The following is a 20,458-nucleotide window of genomic DNA, read 5'->3' as shown; positions in this document are numbered from 1 at the left end:
GGCGCCGTTGTTCAGGAGCCTGAGGGAAGTGGCTCCACAGTTAGAGCAAGAGTCGTTGTCGTACAACTCTCTATCTGTGTTGCCGCCAAACGAATCCAGCCAGACCAGCACAGACTTCAGCAAACTTTTGATGTCATAGTCCTTTCCCACGCCTGATGGCAGCTTCTTCTCCCTCAGCTCCATCAGAACTGGGGAAAGGTCTTTCTGACAAAAATGCTTGCCGGGCTGACRGACAGCTGAGAGGATGAGACTCCCACAGCAGGGGATGGACGATGCCTCCAGAAAAACCCTTTCCTTAGCGAGACACCGCTTGGTGACGCTCAGGTTTAGGATGCTCTGGAAAGCAGCGTTCACCCAGCTGTTCTGGAGCTCATYGGAGAACTTGAAGAAGTTCTCCTCCGCTTGTCCTGGTCCTGCAGATGTACTCCCTACATCTAGCAGATCCGAGCCAACGCTATCTACTGAGTTAACTTCAGAAGAACAGGAAACCTCGACAGCAACAGAAATCTTTACATTTAGAGGTGGTTTTTCGGACAAACAAGCAACTCTGTTGTCTTCTGAAATACAACGTTCCCCGGACGGGGATCGTTGTATTTCAAAGGCGCCTGTGAATGTGCCCTTCAGAGGACTCTTCTGTAAGAAAACCGATGGGACCAGCGAAACCAAAGCTTTGGCTGTCACTTCAGCCACAGCTTTGGCTGCGAGATCAGCCACAGACCAATCTTCCCCAGCCGGGTTAGATTTTTCTGCAAAGGTATTCTCACCCTCACGGTGTACCTTCGTCTTTGAACAAACCTCCCCAGCAGGGTTGGTTTGTCTAGAGACAGTACCGTCATCCTCTGAACTGTCTCGTACACAGGACGAGATGGAGTCCAAGGTCCCAACATCCAACGCCTTTTCAGAACAAACCTCCCCAGCCGGGTCGATTTGTTTTTTGGAACTGGATGGAAATCCTTTCCAAAACAGATCGTCCTCTTCATCCTGATCGTTTTCTTCCTTGCAATCCTTACCTGGAAAGAAACGATCGCACACTTTCTTCATCCCAGTCGTCACGGCATATCCGATGCCCCAACCGACCGGGAATATCAGGGGAACAAGCGCCGTCGCAAAACTGAACATTGTTGCTCTACACAAATCTGAAACTCCAAGAAATGTCTGGATCCTGACTGATGCTTAGAGATTCCAGCATTCAAGCATCAGAACTTCTTTGATCTACTGTGATGTACATAATRTCATCTATGACCTCATCAGTGAGCTCAACCTTATCAGTTGAGCTCATCAGTTGAGCTCAACCTCATCAGTTGAGCTCAACCTTATCAGTTGAGCTCATCAGTTGAGCTCAACCTCATCAGTTGAGCTCAACCTTATCAGTTGAGCTCAACCTTATCAGTTGAGCTCAACCTTATCAGTTGAGCTCATCAGTTGAACTGAGCTCATCAGTTCAGAACTGAGCTCATCAGTTGAACTGAGCATTCAACTGATGCTCATCAGTTCAACTGATGACCATCAGTTGAACTGATGTTGAACTGATGAGAATGCAAGGCACCAGAATGCCTTGCACCAGAAGCAAGGCATTCTGGTGCAATGCCTTGCTTCTGATCATTGCTATGGAAATGATCAGCTCAGCTCTGCATGACTCAAGCTGACATAAATACTTAAATAAAACGTTATACTTTTTATTTATTTAACATGAAGAGATTAATAGATTTGTATGTGATTTAATTTTTGCTTTTGTGGTTTTCCATACCTGCTGTGGTATAAATGTTCTGAAGCCTTTTATCCACTATTATTTTTAATTACTATTAATTCATTAGGATTATTCAAGTATTAATCATTGCACAGTGCTAGGAACAGTCTAGTTTGATGTCTGTGACAGACAGGACAAACAACCATGCACACACACATTCACACCTAGGGACAATTTAGAGAGGTCAATTAACCTGACAGTCATGTTTTTGGACTGTGGGAGGAAACCGGAGTACCCGGAGAAAACCCATGCATGCACAGGGAGAACATGCAAACTCCATGCAGAAAGACCAGGGCCGGGAATCAAACCCAGAACCTTCTTGCTGCAAGGCAACAGCTCTACCAACTGCGCCACTGTGCAGCCCACCTTCTTTATTTGCTTCTATTAATTTGTTTCTATTAAGTATAATTATTGCTTAGGACTTTATTCCGTTTCTCAGATATTTAACTTACTTTAAAATTCAAATTAAAAGAGTAATGTATTTATCATATTGACATAAATAAATCTATGTATTTATCATATTGACATAATAAATCTGCATTCATGTGATTCTGGTGAGTTGTTATTGAAACCCTGGTTGTTTTAATAGCCTACGACACTTAGTTTAGTTTCTTTCATGTTCTGGTGGCAGTGTGATGCTTTTAATGTTCTGCTAGGAAACCTTGCTTCCTGTGTTCCATGGGAATAGTATTTTGAAACATGTTATCTACTTAAGCATCGCTGCAGATCATGCATACCATTTCATGGTACCATTTATTCACTGCTGACTTTGTCTTCTTTCAGATGGTCAATGCTCCTTGCCAGCTCAGACCTTTTTTTGGAAGTATTTTCCAGAACCTTAAGAGTAATTTTCAGGTCCAGGCCTCGAGCTGTTCTTTGTTGATGCTGGCTCATGTTCTGGTACAGGTATTTTTAGCACTCAATAGAAGATATTTTTATTTAACCTGGATGGCACAAGACGTTGCCACATGCACGCACCCAGTTACACAAGGAGAACAATAAAGAGAGCTGTGTGATATTAAAAAGTACCCCATAGTTTTTTATTTGCAGGCAGCAGGACAAAAAAGGGATTCTAGCTAAAAGACGTTTGGCACAGTATTCAGAGATTGCACGCTGTTTTCTATTGCCCTTCACAGATTTTACAAACACTGTATGCAAACCTACAAGCAAAAACCAGAGATGACTGAATAAATCAAACCTAGATAGGTTATATTTACTTCTTTCCCAACATAGACACACTCTCAGATTTATGTACCCTAAGCCATTTATTGAGGCTGTTTGTATTGCTGTAGAAACGCGGCCTGATGGCACACCAGAGACAATATGGAGCAACAGAATGACGCAGTAAACTAGTGTACTAAACACAGTTTATCAGTAATTTTGGTTCAGTGCACCCTGGCAGAGGCTTAAAAAGCGTGTTATTTGCAGAGCCACAGCAAATTGTGCTTCAATTAGGTCATAAAATGATGAGGTGCATCTTAATACATTAGATTTTTGCTGATATTTAGATATTTTAGTAAATCAAAGTCATTTACAGATTTATTACTCATAGACTGTTGTATCATAAGTGGTTAGTTTTGTTTACTTTGACGATGTTGACTTACAGCAAACAAAAACTCAAATTTCAATGAGAAAACTTTGATTGTACATAAAGCCAAACTAAGGGGATTTTTAAATTATTGTCTCCCATTGTCCTATTGACATTACTCCATGCATAGATTCTCAGTCAGATGCTTTTGCTGACCAGTAAGACCATTATAATTTAACCAGTTTTTGGCAGAGTGGGGAGGTGAAAAGTCCTGAAAGTGAAATCAACATTGACATGAAACTTGTTAACATAAGGAAGCATAAAGTACTCTGACATTTCCTGGCATGGCTATGCTGTGGAAACTTCACACTGGATTCAAAACAGCTTTAATTTGGAGTTTCCCAGCTCTTCCTCCAGGTATTATTTTAAAAAGGAAGAAGGAAAACCTAAGAAACAGTCTAGTCTGATGTCTCTGTTTAAATGCTGGATTGGTCTGTGTGTGGTGGCTCTTATGAATCTGACCCAACTCTTAAACTGGTGAGCTTCACCATCTTTTCAAGGCTGAAGTTGTTGTTGTTGATTGTCTTCCCCCATGAAACTTTCCATTAATATTCTTGGATTGTATTCTGTGAACAGCATGCTTTTTTTTTTAGGAATTACTTTTTGAGGCTTATCCCTGTTTTCCAGGATATCTGAGTTTTCTTAGCTGTATGCCATTATCACCAACATTAGTTTAACTGTTTTCCAAATTAAATTGCCTTTCTAATTTATTAAGAAGCACCTCTGCTGTTCGCTGAACAATAACTACCTTGTAACGATGACTGTGGGACGTGTTTATGCAGATATTTAGCTTCTTTAGTCCCGTCAGTGGCGTGAGTGAGTGCGGTAGGAGTAGGTGTGCTGTGTAGTGGGGCTCATGATGTTTTCTGTAATGTAGGCCACCAGGAGACAGATGATCACCAGCATCACACAGATAGCGCCCCCTACCGCCGTCATGGCGATCACAATGTCCTGCATCCCTGACGGCGGTAGTGTGAACTCCACGCAGTCCCGCTGCTCCGCTCTTCGACGCGGGCCGGACCGGGCCGGGGCCCGCAGGCAGATTCGGTACGGGATGTTCTCATGCAGCTCGGACATCATGAAGTCCCTGCAGCCCGCCGCCAGCTGCACGCCGGCGCACTCGAACTGGGTGTAGCTGCCGTTCCACCAGCAGCTCAGCTCGAACCCGCCGCGCTGGTGGCGCCGCTCACCGAACACCGACCGCGGCGGAGAAGTTAAATGTGACCCAGAACCAGCGGGCTGCTCGGGAGGGGTCTGTCTGGTCTTATTGTCTCCATCGTGGCTCCACTGTAACAGCACGCTGCCATTGGTGAGCAGGTTCGCCACCAGGTTCCCCAAAGTCACCTGCGTCCTGCAGTCCTCCTTGTTGCATCTGTACCCGAACAACGTGCGTCGAAAACAAAGCTGCCCCCAGATGCCCCCCTCTATCACCCTGTAGGCACAGATCGGTGACGCCTCCTCGTCTGGTTTCGGTCTCAGCGCACCGACAGAGGAATTACTGCTGCTGTCTTTAATCAGAAATGACGGCCTGCTGTCATGACTCCGGTTGTTATTCCCGCCTCTCCCCTCGGATGCTGCTGCTGAGGATGAGGACGTTTGGTGTGTTAACGCGAAGAGCAGGAGCGCCGACAGGGCGAGCAGCGATGCTCGGCGGTGGCTCGTCATCTCTCGTCCTTTAGCTGAATTATTTTCGCTCACAGTGGACCGCCGGATGGGCGATGGCACAACCATCCGAGCCGAGGTCTGCCATAGAGATCAGCTCTTCTTCTTTTCCCTCTCATCTGAAACAGAAAACGCATTTGGTGCATTTAAAGCGATCCCGCATGAATAAGGCGATTAGAAATCGGATCAAAGTGACTCCTTGTGTGCAAACCACTTACGTGTTTCTGCAGGACAGAGGAGTCGCTCTCTCCTTCCTGTCTGGCTTGACGTAAATGGCTTTGATGCCTGTTTGAGAGGGTGCACGTGCAGGAGCGCTCGCCGCAGCGTGCTGGAGAGCGTGGGTGCGTGCGTGAAATATTTGGAGTCATCGTCAGCAGTTGGACGATGAGTCATCGTCCCACTCAGTGCTCCAGGTGTGGGTCAGATTCCTGGAAACGCAGCTGCTACTCTTCTGAACAAAAGTGACTTTTAAGAATGTTTTCTTTAATAACAAAGTACATTTATTTTTATTCTCTTACACATTTAATACATATCTATACATTTAGAAGTGGAGAGAGGTAAATTAAGTTGGGGCTGCAACTAACGATTATTTTAGCAATCGATTATTCTGACATTAATCAGCTGATAGGATAAAAATGGCCACGTTACACTGATTTTTTTATGTTACCACTTAAGCTTTTTTTTTAGTTCAGTAGTAGAAATAATTAAAAAGATACAAATGAACAAATAATCCAATAACTTTTTTATTTAATTAAAAATTTATTTAATTTTATAACAATAAAATAAACATTTAATTGCCATTTCTTTAATGAATTTGAACAAAGGAAGCTAAAACCTTTTCACTTAGAGTTTTTAGCTTGAGAGTTTGGAGCTAGAAACAGTGTTTTTTAAAATTATTTTAAATGTATATATATATATGTAAATATTTTCATACAGATACAAATATTTAGTACAGTTTTGGCATAATGTCTGCTGAATATACAGATTTTTCATCAAACTGCTTTTTCTCAGTCTGTACTCCAGTTAACTATTAGCTGACAATTTTTGTAATTCATATTTATTTGTTCATTTATTTAATTCTTGTGCTTCATGAGGCTTCATATAAAATTGTCTTTTTCTTATAACTGGCACATAATATAAATGTGTTTCTGCAGTAAAGTGTACATTGTGGGAACAATATTGGATTATTGTTGGATTATTTGTGTCACTAATGAAATAAATGAAAATGTTGTAAACATCTATTATGAAGTCTAGTCGCAGTTCTCTGTTGAATTCGGGTCTGGACTTTAACTGGACCTTTTCAATACTTCAATATATATCAATATAAACTGCTACATTAGCTCTGGGGCTCTGCATTTAGCTCCATCCATCATAATGCTGCCACCACCATGTTTTAGGGATGTTGTGTTCAGGATGATGTGCAGCGTTAGTTGTGCAAATACATCCATCCATCCATCCATCCATTTTCTTAACACCCTTGTCCCTCAGGGGTCGGGAGGGTTGCTGGTGCCTATCTCCAGCTATCGTTTCGGGCGAGAGGCGGGGTTCACCCTGGACAGGTCGCCAGTCTGTTGCAGGGCAACACAGAGACACACAGGACACACAACCATGCACACACACACTCACACCTAGGGGCATTTTGGAGAGGCCAATTAACCTGACAGTCATGTTTTTGGACTGTGGGAGGAAACCGGAGTACCCGGAGAAAACCCACGCACGCACAGGGAGAACATGCAAACTCCATGCAGAAAGACCCCAGGCTGGGAATCAAACCCAGAACCTTCTTGCTGCAAGGCAACAGCTCTACCAACTGCGCCACTGTGCAGCCCGTGCAAATACATGTAAAAATATATATATATATATTCTTTAAAATGTTTGCTGTATCAGCTCCTTTCTAAGGAGGAAATCTTGGCTGCTCATTAATAATGACCTCTAATGGAAATATTTAAATTGTGGTGAAATGCTTCATTGCTCTTTACTTCAGTGCTTATTTAAGATTATTCCATGATATCATCACCGTGTCCCACTGGAAGCTCAGTGAATAATTAGTACCAAGGGAGAGAATGAAAGGCTGATTAACATGAAAAAATGCTGAATTTGTTTGTTCACTTCCTGGACCTGTGAGATGAAGGTTCATGGTGTGCATGGCTGAATTAACTTCTCTCTCTCTTTACTCTTAAACAGAATAAATAAAAACAAATAGAAAAACAAAGAGTCTGTATTAAAAGATAAAAAAAACAGTGTCTATCAATGTGTGGAGTGGAACATATTAAATGTTGAGCTGAAGCAATGTAAAGACATAAGTCAGTTTAAAATAAGATAAAATCTATCTATCTATCTATCTATCTATCTATCTATCTATCTATCTATCTATCTATCTATCTATCTATCTATCTATCTATCTATCTATCTATCTATCNTATCTATCTATCTATCTATCTATCTATCTATCTATCTATCTATCTATCTATCTATCTATCTATCTATCTATCTATCTATCTATCTATCTATCTATAGAAAAGTGGCAGGATTAAATAAATTACTTCTGTCTAAGATTATTATCAAACAAAAAGTAATCAAAATATATTATGGCATTTGAATTGTGAATACGTTAAAAATAGAGTAAACTAAACAGATAAGTACTGAACATAAACATTAGTTTTTACTTCATGTGTAAATAATGTGATTAAACTTGATGATGCAGCAGTTCTGTTGGTCTGTATCACATGGGACATGTTGATGTTTTGGATTAACTGGACCGTGAACATGGTCAGCAGAGATTTATCATGTGTGATGGATTTAATCATTTGTCTGTATGAACTCGTATAAAACAGTCCGGCAGTCGGGAGCAGCTCACTGTGCGTGACCCCTCTGACCCGAGTCTGAAAGGAAAGGATGACGCCATGTCAGAGATTCTCACTGTAGACGCTATTCTGTTTGGCCTCTTGGTTTTGTCTGGGATTTTGGGAAACATCTTGGTCATCCATGTGGTGAGAGAGCAAATATCTGTTTAGTGTATGAGTAGGAGTTTTTTTTTACACAAAATCTTACCAGGCATTTTTGTTTTAGTTTCTAGTGAAAATATCTTAGTACACTTTAAATAAGACAAAACAAGAAACCTTTGAGTAAGATATAGCAGCTTGTTTTAAGTAAATAATTTGTCAATATTGATGAAAAAGTGTTTTTTCAACTGGATTTAAAAAAAAACTTAAATCAAGGTTATATAGGTCAAGTTGTTTTTAATTTTTATTTTTTTTTATTGTTTTCAATTGTTGATTTTATCTGTTTTTAGCTGCACCATGTAGCACTTTGAGATTTTTATTAATGAAAAGTGCATTATAAATTAAATTTATTATTATTATTATTATTATTATTATTATTATTATTATTATTATTATTATTATTATTATTATTATTATATACAGCTCTGGGGGAAAATAAGAGACCAGTTAAATGATCAGTTTTTCTGATTTTACTTTATATAGGTCTATGTTTGAGTAAAATGAACATTATTATTTTATTCTACGAACTAGTGACAACATGAAATTATAGTATTTATTTACAGAAAATGAAAAATGATTAAAATAACCAAAAAGATGCAGTGCTTTCAGACCTCAAATAATGCAAAGAAAACAAGATCATATTCATTTAGCCGGTTTATATGTTCGCATCCACCTGAATAATCTGTACTGAACAGATTATTCTTCAGCAAGATATGTGGATGTATCTTGCTGAAGAATTACTTGTAAGTTAGTTTTGTTTTATTTCAGGTGAACTAAGATATTTCCATTAGAAACCAGACAAAAATAATGTTGTGTTATTGCAGTGATTGACTCCAGGCTGTTGTCTTTCTCCTCTCAGGTGTTTCAATCTGCTTTGGAAAGTCCGTCTCGGAGACTCCCTCCCTCCGACACCATCCTGGTTCACCTGTCTCTGGCCAACCTGCTCATCTCTCTTTTCCGCACCGTGCCCATATTCGTGTCCGACCTGGGCCTGGACGTGTCCCTGTCTCTGGGCTGGTGCAGGATCTTCATGCTCCTGTGGGTGTGGTGGCGAGCCGTGGGCTGCTGGGTGACGCTGACGCTCAGCATTTTCCACTGCACCACCCTCAGGCGACAACACGTGAGCTTTGGACCTCTAACGCTGCAGAGGGAGCGGCGGCGGGTGTGGGTGGTGCTGGGACTGGTGTGGGGCGCAAACCTGGCCTTCTCAATCCCGGCACTGCTGTTCACCTCTCACGTTGAAAGCAACGCCACTGTGGAGCTGATGGTGATCAGCAGCACCACTCGGCCTCTGCTGGGCTGCGTCTGGAATTTCCCCAGCGACCGACAAGGCTTGGCCTTTGCATCCACTTCTCTTGCGCTCAACGAGATTCTGCCGCTGGTGGTGATGGTTTTCACCAACTTGGCGACGCTTCACTCCCTGGCCAAGCACATCCGAGCCGTTACCTCGGAGTCAGGAAGCCACGGGGAGCTGGACAAACACGTGTCCACTGAGCGTAAGGCCGCTCATGTAATCATGTGTCTGGTGTCTCTCTTTGTGGTCTGCTGGGTCCTGCAGGTTGCCGCGGTGACCTACTACAACCACAACGGTGGGTATCACGCCGAGGGGCTGCTAACCGTGGCCCACTTCTCTGCTTCGCTGTTTGTGGGATTCAGTCCGCTTGTGGTGGCCCTGGGACACGGGAAGCTGAGGAGGAAAATCAGGAGCATGATTCTGTTGTGGACCAACGTCCCTCACAGCCAGGAGGCTGAAAGCGGGAGAAAATTCCCCCAAATGAGCAGAAAACAAACCAGTTTTGTTGCTCAGAAAGAAGTTAAGGTTAAAAAGGTCAAAGACAAAGTTTTACCACACAGATAGTGAAGGTAAAATATTTCTTCCTTCACTGGGTAAATCAAGAATCACATGTCATTTTTAATGACTTTGTTATTCTTTAACTTATTCATTGGAACTAATTTATTTGAATCTAAACAAACAAAAACAAATACATTTCTCATATCATCTGTACAAATTGTTTGCACATATTGTTGCTTAGTAGTGGATTTCATTTGGGTGATACGGCTCTCCACCCAGGGCGGCACAAAATGTGAGGGATTACAAACTGTCCCAAAAATAAAAGGTTCTGCCAAAAATAAGTTTTCTGTTGCTTTTTATTTTGGACATTTTATGAGTGTGGAGTGGATTTATCTCAGTTAAAAAAAAAGAACTGAACAAAACTTTCCCAGTTTAATGGGAGAGTTTAGTGTGTTAAGAATTTTTTGTTTTTGTTTTTAAGGGTTCAGAAAAGTTACAAATATGCAAATTTACAATTTTTCTTGCATCGTGAACACTGCTGGGTGTGTTTGTTTTTTGGTTGTGTGGGGTGGGAAACAAAATGAGAGGTTCATCCTGTGTGATTGATTCAAAAACCATCATGTTGATTCGCTCAAATTTTCCAGTATCTAAATTACACATGAAAATCATAAAATATAAAGAAAAATAATCAGACACATCAGAAACTGTCCTACAAGACGTTACTTTTATCTTTGGTTTATTCACTTTGTTGAATGAGATCATCATTTATAACTTTTGTTTAAATATTAAGGTTAGTTAAATTGAGCTGTTTACTGATTTTGAAAGACCTTTGTAATCAACCAAGCCACATAATAAATTAAAAAGAAATCACCACGCAGCAAATATACACTCATTTCCATGAGTCAAACAGATGAGTGTTTCGCAAGAGTATTTTCACGCTTTCAATATTTTTACACACAGAGTCAGTATCTTGCAGAACCATCTTTGCTGCAAGTCTTAGGGCTGATCTCTCTACTGTCTACATGAAGACTGAAATTTTTATCCGGTTTCCTTTGCAGAATAGCTCAAGTGTTGTCATCTCAACTGGATTTACGATGGATTTTGATTGGACAATTTCTACCTAATGAACATGCTTAATAAATTCCATGTAGTTTTAAGGAGTCCTGCTTGAAAGAGGGCATCAGAAAAATGCTGCAAGCAAAAAAGAACTTCCGTTTTATATAGCAAGTTTGCAGCATTTCATACTATTCATTTTTGCTATTTTCTGCATTTTTCCTTTTGCTTCTATTTCTTGTGATTGCTGTAGTTTCCCTTTGGATTTGTGTTATTCATTGTAGTGTTTTCAAAAATTGCAGCATTTTCTAGTGCATTTGTGGGTTTTTTGTGTTTGTGTGTTTTTGAGTTTGCATCATTCCGGTGCTTGCTGCTCATTTGTATCTGTCGGCCAATGCAGCAAAGAAGGGGCAAAACACATTTGCCCCATATATCAGATCTTCATCTGCATGAAGACATGTGAGAAAATTCAAGAAGCTTGGATAATTTTGCGAGGCATTGCATCCACTCTAACAAACACTTTGAACAACAGGTGGATGGAGGATTTACTGGGAGTGTTTTGTGGCCTAAAGGACCACATGTTGCTCTTCACCCAGAAAATGTCAGTCAGAGACAGAAGACTTCATGCACGAACGAAGCCGGCGGTGGCCGATTGCCAGACCAACCGGCGACATGGCGATGAAGATTATGTTTGCGAAGCGAGCGATGACCAGCAGAAACTCAGCTGAGGAGCCTCGGTTGTAGTTGAAATAGTTGAGGGAGATGATGCTGGTTCCCCAAGATACGATGAAAAGCAAGACAAGAGCAAGAATCACCTAGGAAAGAAAATAAATTCATCCATAGAAGATGGAAAATAAACCTTTGGAACAAATACTGTTCCAGTACTCTTGGAACAGCATTTGGACTCTAGGATCTGTCTCACCTTGGCGGCTCGCCTCTCTGCTGGCACTCGTTTTAAAACAGGTGCGTCCTGAACAGAGCTCCTCGACCGGCCGTGGGTGTAGAGAGTGTAGAGAGACGTCATGTTGGTGACCGCCATCAAGATGATTGGGAATATTTCATGGATCGCCATGGATGTGGTGGCGTAGGCCAGGCCGGAGTAGTTTGACGGAAAGTTCCACACACAGCCCAGCAGGGGGCGCGTTGTGCTGCTCACCAACATGAGAGTCTGAGATCAGATGAGGAAGAAGAAATGCAAATTACAAAGATGATCCGTCCATTGCTTATATCCGGGTAATCGTTCTGGGCTCTGTGGTCTCTTTTTGCAAATTCTTTCTTTCACCATGTCATTAATAAATTTCTAAATGTCAGCTAATTCACTAGCTAAATATTTAGCTTACAAATGAAATATTTAACTTTCAAATTAAATATTTAGTAAGGAAGCTAAATATTGAGTTGGCAAACTAAATATTTAGTTCTCAAATAAACATCTAATGTTTAGTTTGGAACTAAATATTTAGCTATCAAAATAAGTATTTAATTTGGAGCTAAATATGTAGTTTGAACACATATTTAGCTCAGACTTAAGAGTTAGGAACCAAAAATTTAATTCAAAGTTAAATATTTAGTTTGTAGACTAAATATTTAGCCTGTTAATTAAATATTTAGTTAAGAACTCTGACATTTATAAATGTAGAAATAAATTGTGAAAATATACCTTCATAAATAAACAAAAGTCATGTTTTTGGATTGTGATTTCTGGAGAAGCTGGAGAGAATAGCCCACATTTGTATAACAGGGTTTTAGTTTAATAGTATTATAGTTTGTCAAAGCTGGTTTATTTATTCTTCAAATTCATTTTGCGTAGTCAAAAAGTTATTTTCTCCTGACATTTTTATGTTGCTCTTGACGGTTGGTGGTTACCATAGCAACCGTGACTGGCAGCTCCTCCCCCTTTCCTGTTGCTATTTTTAACTGTCAGAATCAACTGTGTTTTTCTTTACAAGTATTTTAACACATACTTTAAACAAATTTAATTATGCAGATCACTTTTTGTGTAGTTTTGCAATATTTTGTATATGTTTTTTGGTGTTATAATTAATGTGCATTTTAGAGATATTAAATTTTACAACTGTTAACTGCTGCTAACTGCTCATTGGGAGCCTTTGCTCTGTAGTTTGTTTAAGGTTTTTTATTGTAGTTTATGTAATGTATAGGGGAAGAAGTTGGTGAACTGACGATAATCACCAACTTGATTTTCTCTCTTGTAAGGTATGTTTAATGTTTTAATTTTTGATACAAAATAATGTTTCAGTTACCAATTGTGTGATTGTCTTTCAATGTTGAGTATATGTGTGTCTGTTACTGTATCTGCTTCCTGAACAAAGAAAGATTACAAATGCCTGGGAAAAACATGCAAACTTTGTGTTTGTCTCACCTCTGTGGTGTTTTCATTGCCACTGGTGGAGAAAATGTGAGCAGGAATGGAGTAAAGAAGGTTTAAAATCCACATGATGGCCAGGCTCAGCAGCAGGGTCCTATAGGTGCTCCACGGCCCCTGGAGGTGACCAATAGTCGGAGCCACGCGCTTCAGAGTGTAGAGGTGGAACGCGCTGAGGAAGAACGTTGACCACACGTTGACCGACCGCAACCAGACCCAGACTCCCATCAGGAACTGACACCAGCCTTTGGAGGAGTACAGCTGGAAAAGAGATATTTTGATTGGGTGAGTTTTGTGTGTTTTCATGTCTTGGAGCGCACTCTGCATTGAGATCATAGGGCCGATGGACAATAAATCAATAACGATATAAATTGTGATCAATATCAGTAAATAGAATGTCTGATGGAAAATTTGAATATTAACTGAACTCTGATCCAGAACCACACAGCATTCTGGGGGACTTAGGCAGAGGAAATAGTATAGCCAGCTAAGCAAAGCTGGTTGAATCAACTAACTCACTCACTCTTTGGTTACTTAGCAACAACATGTTGAGTAACTTGCGCAGCAGTCGTCTAGTGTTTTGCTACTGTGCCTCATAACTGCTTAAAAATAAAAAAACAACATTGTCGACTGAAGGCAGTGGATGAAACAGGAAAGGTCACGCCACCAAATCTGTCTCCCAATCTGTGTTTATTTGGTATCAGCTGTTCTGAATTGGTGCAATCAACTACCTGCTTTGGTTTCCAGTTATTGTCAGATGGTTGTGTTTTCTAACCTTATGCTTGGTATCTTTTGGTCTTTTTACCCTATATTGCCTTTAGTTTGGTTTGGTTTTAAAGTTTGTCTGCCTACCTCCTGCCACGTCAACAATTAATGACACATTTTCAGTCCACAGCAGTGTAGTACTGTCTTTGATTTGGACAAGTGACACTGTTGTCCCAGTTGCTTTCTGATGGACTGATGGACCCTGGGTTGTTTCTGAACATCCCAACAGATTTAGTTTAATCTAAAGGTTGGCAGTTTGGGTCAAACGGTTGAAATAATTTAGCATTTACACAGAATCATTTGAACATAAAAGTTACATTAAGCCAGGAGAATAGCTCCTAACCTCATCTGACTTGAAGAATCTGTATAATAAAATGTGAAGTCCTTGTCAGGAAACCAACAAAGACACATAAACCAGCTCTGGAAAGAGGAGATAACAAATATATGAACTGAGAACAGTGGCAGAAGCTTGTCGATGGCTACAAAAGAGTCGGTGTCTTGAGTAACTTTATAAAGGGTGCATTAATTCACGCTTGTATTTATAATTTTGAACTTACATGGAATAGAGTCAATTTCCAGTTAAATTAAACATTTGCATCCAGTTACTGTATTTAAAATTTGTTGACATTTTTTGTTCTGAAATTAATCAACACTGAAAAAAAAAGGGTGGTTAAAGAAGCTGTAGACCAGATATAATGACATGAAGTAAAAATGTGAGCTAGTTCAACAAGTAAAACACTTTTCAGTGGTTTGCTTCCCAAACTTACTTTAGTTTTTAGTTTTTTGAGCAGCACATCAGATGCGTATTTTAAGAGTTCATACCTTGAAGCCCAGGTCTGAAATGACAATCAGCAAGTTCCTCACAATGGACATCATTAGATTGGACACTGCCAAATTGACGATAATGATGTCCGAGTTATGTCCCGGCCCACAATCCATCATCATGCTCTTTCCAATCACTCCTATCACAATAGAATTACCCACAATTCCCAGAGCCACCAAAATGATGTAAAAGGCGCTCTGTGCAGGGGAAACAGCGGTGCGAAGTCCCATCCCCACAAGCTTAGTGGTTGTCTCTTGCTGCATATCTTGAGTCGTTTCAAAATTTTGAATTTCTGAACCCATGTCAGCATTCCGGTCCAAATTAAGTTCCCTCTACATTGTGAATGTTTACTGAGAAAGTCCAAATCAAGTGAATTCCCCAGAATACCGCAAATATATACAACCCGAAGAAGATCCTTCCTGTGACATCACAGCCGAAAATGGTGATGGTGAAACCTACTAATGAGCCAATCTCCAACATGGGCCAGAGAAAGCCACAAAGCATCACAATGTTTTCAACCTTAGGGAGATTAAGGTGTGTGTTAATGAAACACAAGAGATTAATCAATTTCCTTGAGCAAATTGTGCTTGAGTTGCAGCTTTCCATCTTTCACCATCAACCTGAAGGAAGTGCAACGTTTTTGTTAGCAGGTAACACTCGGAGAGATATTTACTAGCAGATTTTAACAGTGTTCAAGCTTGGTATGGGTAAAAAAATGGACTAATAACCTCACATTTATTTTTACAAAATAATAAGAAGGATTAGTGAAGAAAGCTTAATATACTGGTTTGGAGAGCCCCTCTTTTTTACAAGCTAAACTAGCTTCAAAACCAGGCTGAAACTGAAAACATTTTGGGGTCTTATATCAGAAATAAGTATTTTTTAGCAAATTAAGTACTGCTATTCCAATAAAATACATATAAATAAATAAATAAATAAATAAATAAATAAATAAATAAATAAATAAATAAATAAATAATGTTTTTACTTTATCTTAAAATGGTTTGTATGTGTATGCACCATATTGCACATGCTTATATTTCCTGAGGTAATAAATATCATATACACTGTGTTTGTTTCTAAACCTTTGACTTTAACTGCATGTGCAAAATGAGATCTAGTTCAACAAATACAACATTTTTCCATGAATTGCTTCCAATGCATATTTTTACTTTTTTATCAATATATCAGATGTTTTTGTAAGCAGTTCATACCTTGAAGCCCAGGTCTGAAATGATAAGCAGTGTGTTCCTGACAAAAGACACCATGAGGTTGGACACGGCCAAATTAACAATAATAATGTCCGAGTGATGTCTCGTGCTGCGCTCCACCATCACACTCTTTCCAATGACTCCAAATACAATGATATTACCCACAACTGCTAGAGCCACCATAATGATGTGGAAGGCGGTCAGTGCAGGAGACAAAGGTGTACGAAGTCCCATTCCCACAAGTTTTTTGGTCGTCTCTTGCTCCATAATTTCAGTCCTTGTGTTAAAATGTTGAATTTCTGAACTCATGTCAGCATCTCGCCCCAAATCAAGCTCCACCTTTGTTGTGAACGTTTACTGAGAAAGTCCAAATCAGCCTTCCAAGAACACTGACATCCAGTTAAGCATCAGGGAATCAACCAGATTTGGGGTTTTGTTTTTCCTGAAACTGAAGAACCTCCTTCTAGTGACGTCACAGCTAAAAATGTATTTCTTGGTTCCACCTACCGACGGCTTGACTTCCTTATTAACCACAGAAAGATATAAAGCAACACATTTTTTTCAACCTCTGGGAAATTAAGGTGTGTGTTAATGAACCACGAGAGATTAATCAACTCCCCTGAGGAAAAGGTGCTTGCTTTGCATCTTTACTCCTTGCACCATTAGCCTGAAGGAAGTGCGGACCTTTAATTACTTGTAGCAGATTTTCTGCTGGTCAGCAAATATCTTTATTTAATCACAAGTTTATATCCTTATGTTCAGATTTTTGGGAGGTTTGGTTCTTTTACCCACTCTTTAAAATAGGAACTACAATGTGGAGCAGCAATAGGTTTTGTTTGGCTATGGATTGCTAATACTAAGTACCAAAGGAAATTCTTAAAGTTAGTATTTTAGATCAAAATACCAAGACGGGGCACCACCTAATTATCAGGAAATAATATCCAGCTAGCTTTCAGTCGTTCAGTTATGAATACTGGCCTGGTCAGGTGTGGCATTACAGAAAAAATAGATGAAACGAGGTCACCAAGCCCAGCACATACACAGAATAAATACAGACAACTTCTCTCCAAAATCTAAGAATTTACTTACAAACATACACCAACTTCCAGTTCCAGTCTGCTCTGCAGAACCAGAACCAGAACCAAACACTGGAGAAGCAGCATTCAGCTTCTATGCATCACAAATATGGAATAAACTTCCGGATCTATCTTTTAGACAAGTGACTAAAACCTCGCCTGTTTAAAGTTGCCTTTGTACCTTAAATGAAACAATAACCAACATTTTGACGTGTAATGAGGACACTCGGAAAAATTTAATGTTTCAATTGTTGATTTTTGTGTCCTTGTGATGTACAGCGCTCTGAACTGGCCTGTTGCTGAAATGTGCTAAACAAATAACATTTGATTTGATTTAAAACATTTAATTTAATAAACTCTTTAACTAAGATTGTGACATTAAACTAAACTACTGAAAGTAACAAGGTACTAAAAGATAAAAAGAGCAAATAAGAATAAAAATGGAAAGATGCAGTGTTATCCTTGGTAATTGAGAATATATTTAAAACCCAGTGTTTCTTTTGAGGAATTTGAAATTACGTCAAATTGATTGGCTTTAAGGATCAATGAAGAACAAAAGTGTGCTCCTGGTACAGTTTGTTAGGGGACATTTCATTCATTAAAAGTGGCATTAAATGTATAAATTTGAACCTGTATTTATAATTTTGACCTTAAATGGAGAAGATAAAATATCCGATGAGGTTAAACTTTTGCATCAAGTCATTTTGTTTAAGATTTGTTGACAGTTTTTCCTCTAAATGAATCAACTCTGCAATAAGAATAGCTCAAAGAAGCTCTTTAAAGTCCAGATACAATGACATTTCTGCTAACAGTGAGTGGACCGAAAGAAACTCTATGTGCAAAATGAGAGCTAGTTCAACAAGCAAAACGCTTTTTTTATTCTTTTCCATCCATAGTTTTTAGTTTTTTGAGCAGCACATCAGATGTTTGTGTAAGCAGTTCATACCTTGAAGCCCAGGTCCGAAAAGATAAGCAACACGTTCCTCAAAAGTAAAACCATGAGGTTGGACACGGCCAAATTAACGATAATAATGTCCGAGTGATGTCTCGTGCTGCGCTCCACCATCACACTCTTTCCAGTGACTCTAAACACAGTGATGTTACCCACAATTCCGAAAGCCACCAGAATAATGTGGATGGCGGTCAGTGCATCGGGCAGAAGTGTGCTAAGTCCTTTCCCAACAAGTTTGGTTGTTGCCTTTTGCTCCATGTCTTGATCTACTGAGTTAAATTTTTTAATTTCTGGACTCATGTCAGGAGCATCTCGCCCCAAATGAAGCTCCACCTTCATTGTGAATGTTTACTGAGAAAATCCAAATCAGCCTTCCAAGAAAACTGCACATATAACTTAAGCATCAGGGAATCAATCAGCTTGGATATATTTATATCTTTCCATTGCAGCAAAGCCTGAAGAAAATCATTTGTGTGACATCATAGCAGAAAACTGACCTTTTGGTTTCACATTCCCATGATTTTACATCCAAATGGGCCATAAAAAACCATAAAGCATCACAATGTTTTCAGCCTCAGGGAGATTAAAGTGTGTGTTAATGAAACACGGGAGATTAATCAACTCCCCTGAGCAAAATGTGCTTGAGTTGCAACTTTAGACTTTGCACCTGAAGGAAACGAAGACATTTTTGTGTGCATGCATCCACCTGCACCAGGCTGGTTAACAGAAGATCTCAGACTTCATTTATATAAAGCTGAAAACAAAGTAGAAAGTAAAATTAAGTCACAAATGTGACAAAATGTGTTGCTGATCAAGAGAAATACAAGCAATGGTTAATATAAAAACTAAACAATACCACAGATTTTACTGCCAGAAAGGACTTGATGTGGCATTTTAGGCATTTGTTTAAATCAGCGGTGATAGAAAGTTAATCATTTTGTAGAAATATATTTTGAAAAAAGCTGAAGTACGCTAAGCAAGGGTTGTAAATCTATTCACAGCTGCAGCAATCAGCATTGAAAAAGAAACACTAAGACGTATTTAACACAATAATGGCAACTTTGTCATGTTTTTTTTATCAATATGTTTTATCCGTCTCATTACTCAGACTTGACTGTAATATAGATTCAGTCTGATAGGAGAGTACGCTGCTAACATAAAGTCAAATTAAATCAATTACAATAAACGGTCCAATGAGGCTGATTGGTCTGATTAAAAGTACCTGTTGAAAATAACATTTAAGCAGGTGTTAAACATGCTTTTTATTAAGCTCATATTTTCTGTATTAAAATGTTGTTGTTTTTTAAATATTTTTTTGTCATGTTTTCATTCATGTAAAACTGACTAAAATAGAGTTGAACACATCAATCTGTCTGTAATTGGTCTTTGTAATGTGTTTGACTTATTGAACCGAGTTACTGAGAAAATATTTTAATAATATTCTAATTTATTAAATGGTTCTGTATTTTGTAGAATTTTTTTGGTATGTGCATTTTTGCTTTTAAGTTTTAAATATCAACGTGTTTGAAGTTATGTATTTAAACTGAGACTTGAATAGTTTTGTGAATTGTTTAAAAAATGGATGATTTTGACTCGGGGTGTGCTTTCTTTTTACCACAACTGTACTTGATCCAGCCGCTAGATGGCGATAAATGTGTAAGAAAAAAGAAAACGAGTTGACATGAAGTTAGCATAAATGATGTGCTTTACATAAATGTGAATTAATTGATCAATAATTAGCCCTAATAAACACTGGTTCAATTTGATTATGAAGAAGTGTTTCTATTGACTTCCGGTTATGGCGTCTCAGTGAAAGGTGCGTGTGCGGATGGCTCGCTACTAAATCCTCTAAATTAATCCGTAAATCAGACCAGTATTGGTAATTTCGCCTGTTTTGCTAACGGGAAAACGCTTACTGGGCATCATGCCACCRAAAAATGCCAAACCGGTTCAACAACCGACCAAAACGACTCCACAAGTGAATGCGGCTAATGTAGCTCATGCTAACGTGGCAGCGCCGGTTAACTTGGATGAGGCTCAAGAAGCGCCGACCAACAGTGATATTCTCGGAGCAATCAGTTTGTTGAAGGAGGATATGAACAAGCATTCCGCTGATATGCTGAAAGCAATTAAGGATATCAAAGGGGATATACAATCGCTCACTGAAAGAATTGGGGAAACAGAAGCGCGAATTTCACAAGCAGAGGATGATGTTACTTCCCTTCAAAGCAGAGTTAAATCACTGGAGAAAACAGTGGAGGTGCTTTGTGACAGAGTTGCGGAGCAAGAGGACAGGAGCAGACGCTCCAACCTGAGACTGGTCGGGCTGCCTGAAAAATCCGAGGGATYGAATCTGTGTGGCTTCTTGGAGAAGTGGCTCCGAGAGACACTAGGTGAGGACTTCACC

At 39.4% G+C, this 20,458-nt stretch overlaps 3 protein-coding genes across 3 annotated transcripts; 1 reads left to right on the top strand and 2 right to left on the bottom strand.

The window, feature by feature from the left end:
- Positions 1-2,760: 2,760 nt before the first annotated feature.
- On the bottom strand, positions 2,761-5,710 carry fndc10 (fibronectin type III domain containing 10). The gene is made up of 2 exons (XM_008409776.2): positions 5,216-5,710; positions 2,761-5,116 (listed from the first exon to the last, which is right to left on the bottom strand). Exon 2 carries the CDS (start codon positions 5,064-5,066, stop codon positions 4,140-4,142), a length of 927 nt encoding a protein of 308 aa, XP_008407998.1. The 5' UTR covers positions 5,067-5,116; positions 5,216-5,710; the 3' UTR covers positions 2,761-4,139.
- Positions 5,711-7,900: 2,190 nt separating this feature from the next.
- ora4 (olfactory receptor class A related 4) lies at positions 7,901-10,228 on the top strand. Its single transcript, XM_008409777.2, has 2 exons — positions 7,901-7,987; positions 8,859-10,228. Exons 1-2 carry the CDS (start codon positions 7,901-7,903, stop codon positions 9,855-9,857), a joined length of 1,086 nt encoding a protein of 361 aa, XP_008407999.1. The 3' UTR covers positions 9,858-10,228.
- A 1,144-nt stretch (positions 10,229-11,372) lies between these two features.
- On the bottom strand, positions 11,373-18,245 carry ora3.1 (olfactory receptor class A related 3, tandem duplicate 1). The gene is made up of 4 exons (XM_008409778.1): positions 18,046-18,245; positions 13,222-13,485; positions 11,767-12,012; positions 11,373-11,659 (listed from the first exon to the last, which is right to left on the bottom strand). Exons 1-4 carry the CDS (start codon positions 18,163-18,165, stop codon positions 11,447-11,449), a joined length of 843 nt encoding a protein of 280 aa, XP_008408000.1. The 5' UTR covers positions 18,166-18,245; the 3' UTR covers positions 11,373-11,446.
- Between the last annotated feature and the right edge of the window lie 2,213 nt (positions 18,246-20,458).

The sequence above is a fragment of the Poecilia reticulata genome, linkage group LG5, assembly GCF_000633615.1.
Source record: "Poecilia reticulata strain Guanapo linkage group LG5, Guppy_female_1.0+MT, whole genome shotgun sequence".
In the NCBI taxonomy this organism is placed as follows: Eukaryota; Metazoa; Chordata; class Actinopteri; order Cyprinodontiformes; family Poeciliidae; genus Poecilia; species Poecilia reticulata.
This window is presented reverse-complemented; position numbering and strand designations above follow the sequence as displayed.

Bases quoted from the DNA above. Each gene is read 5' to 3' on its own strand.
- fndc10 (XM_008409776.2), bottom strand. From the start codon at position 5,066: ATGGTTGTGCCATCGCCCATCCGGCGGTCCACTGTGAGCGAAAATAAT.
- ora4 (XM_008409777.2), top strand. From the start codon at position 7,901: ATGTCAGAGATTCTCACTGTAGACGCTATTCTGTTTGGCCTCTTGGTT. The intron at 7,988-8,858 runs GTGAGAGAGCAA...TTCTCCTCTCAG, and splicing joins ACATCTTGGTCATCCATGTG to GTGTTTCAATCTGCTTTGGA.
- ora3.1 (XM_008409778.1), bottom strand. From the start codon at position 18,165: ATGGTGGAGCGCAGCACGAGACATCACTCGGACATTATTATCGTTAAT. The intron at 12,013-13,221 runs GTGAGACAAACA...ATCTGATCTCAG, and splicing joins GCAATGAAAACACCACAGAG to ACTCTCATGTTGGTGAGCAG. The intron at 11,660-11,766 runs GTGAGACAGATC...TTTCTTTCCTAG, and splicing joins CAGAGAGGCGAGCCGCCAAG to GTGATTCTTGCTCTTGTCTT.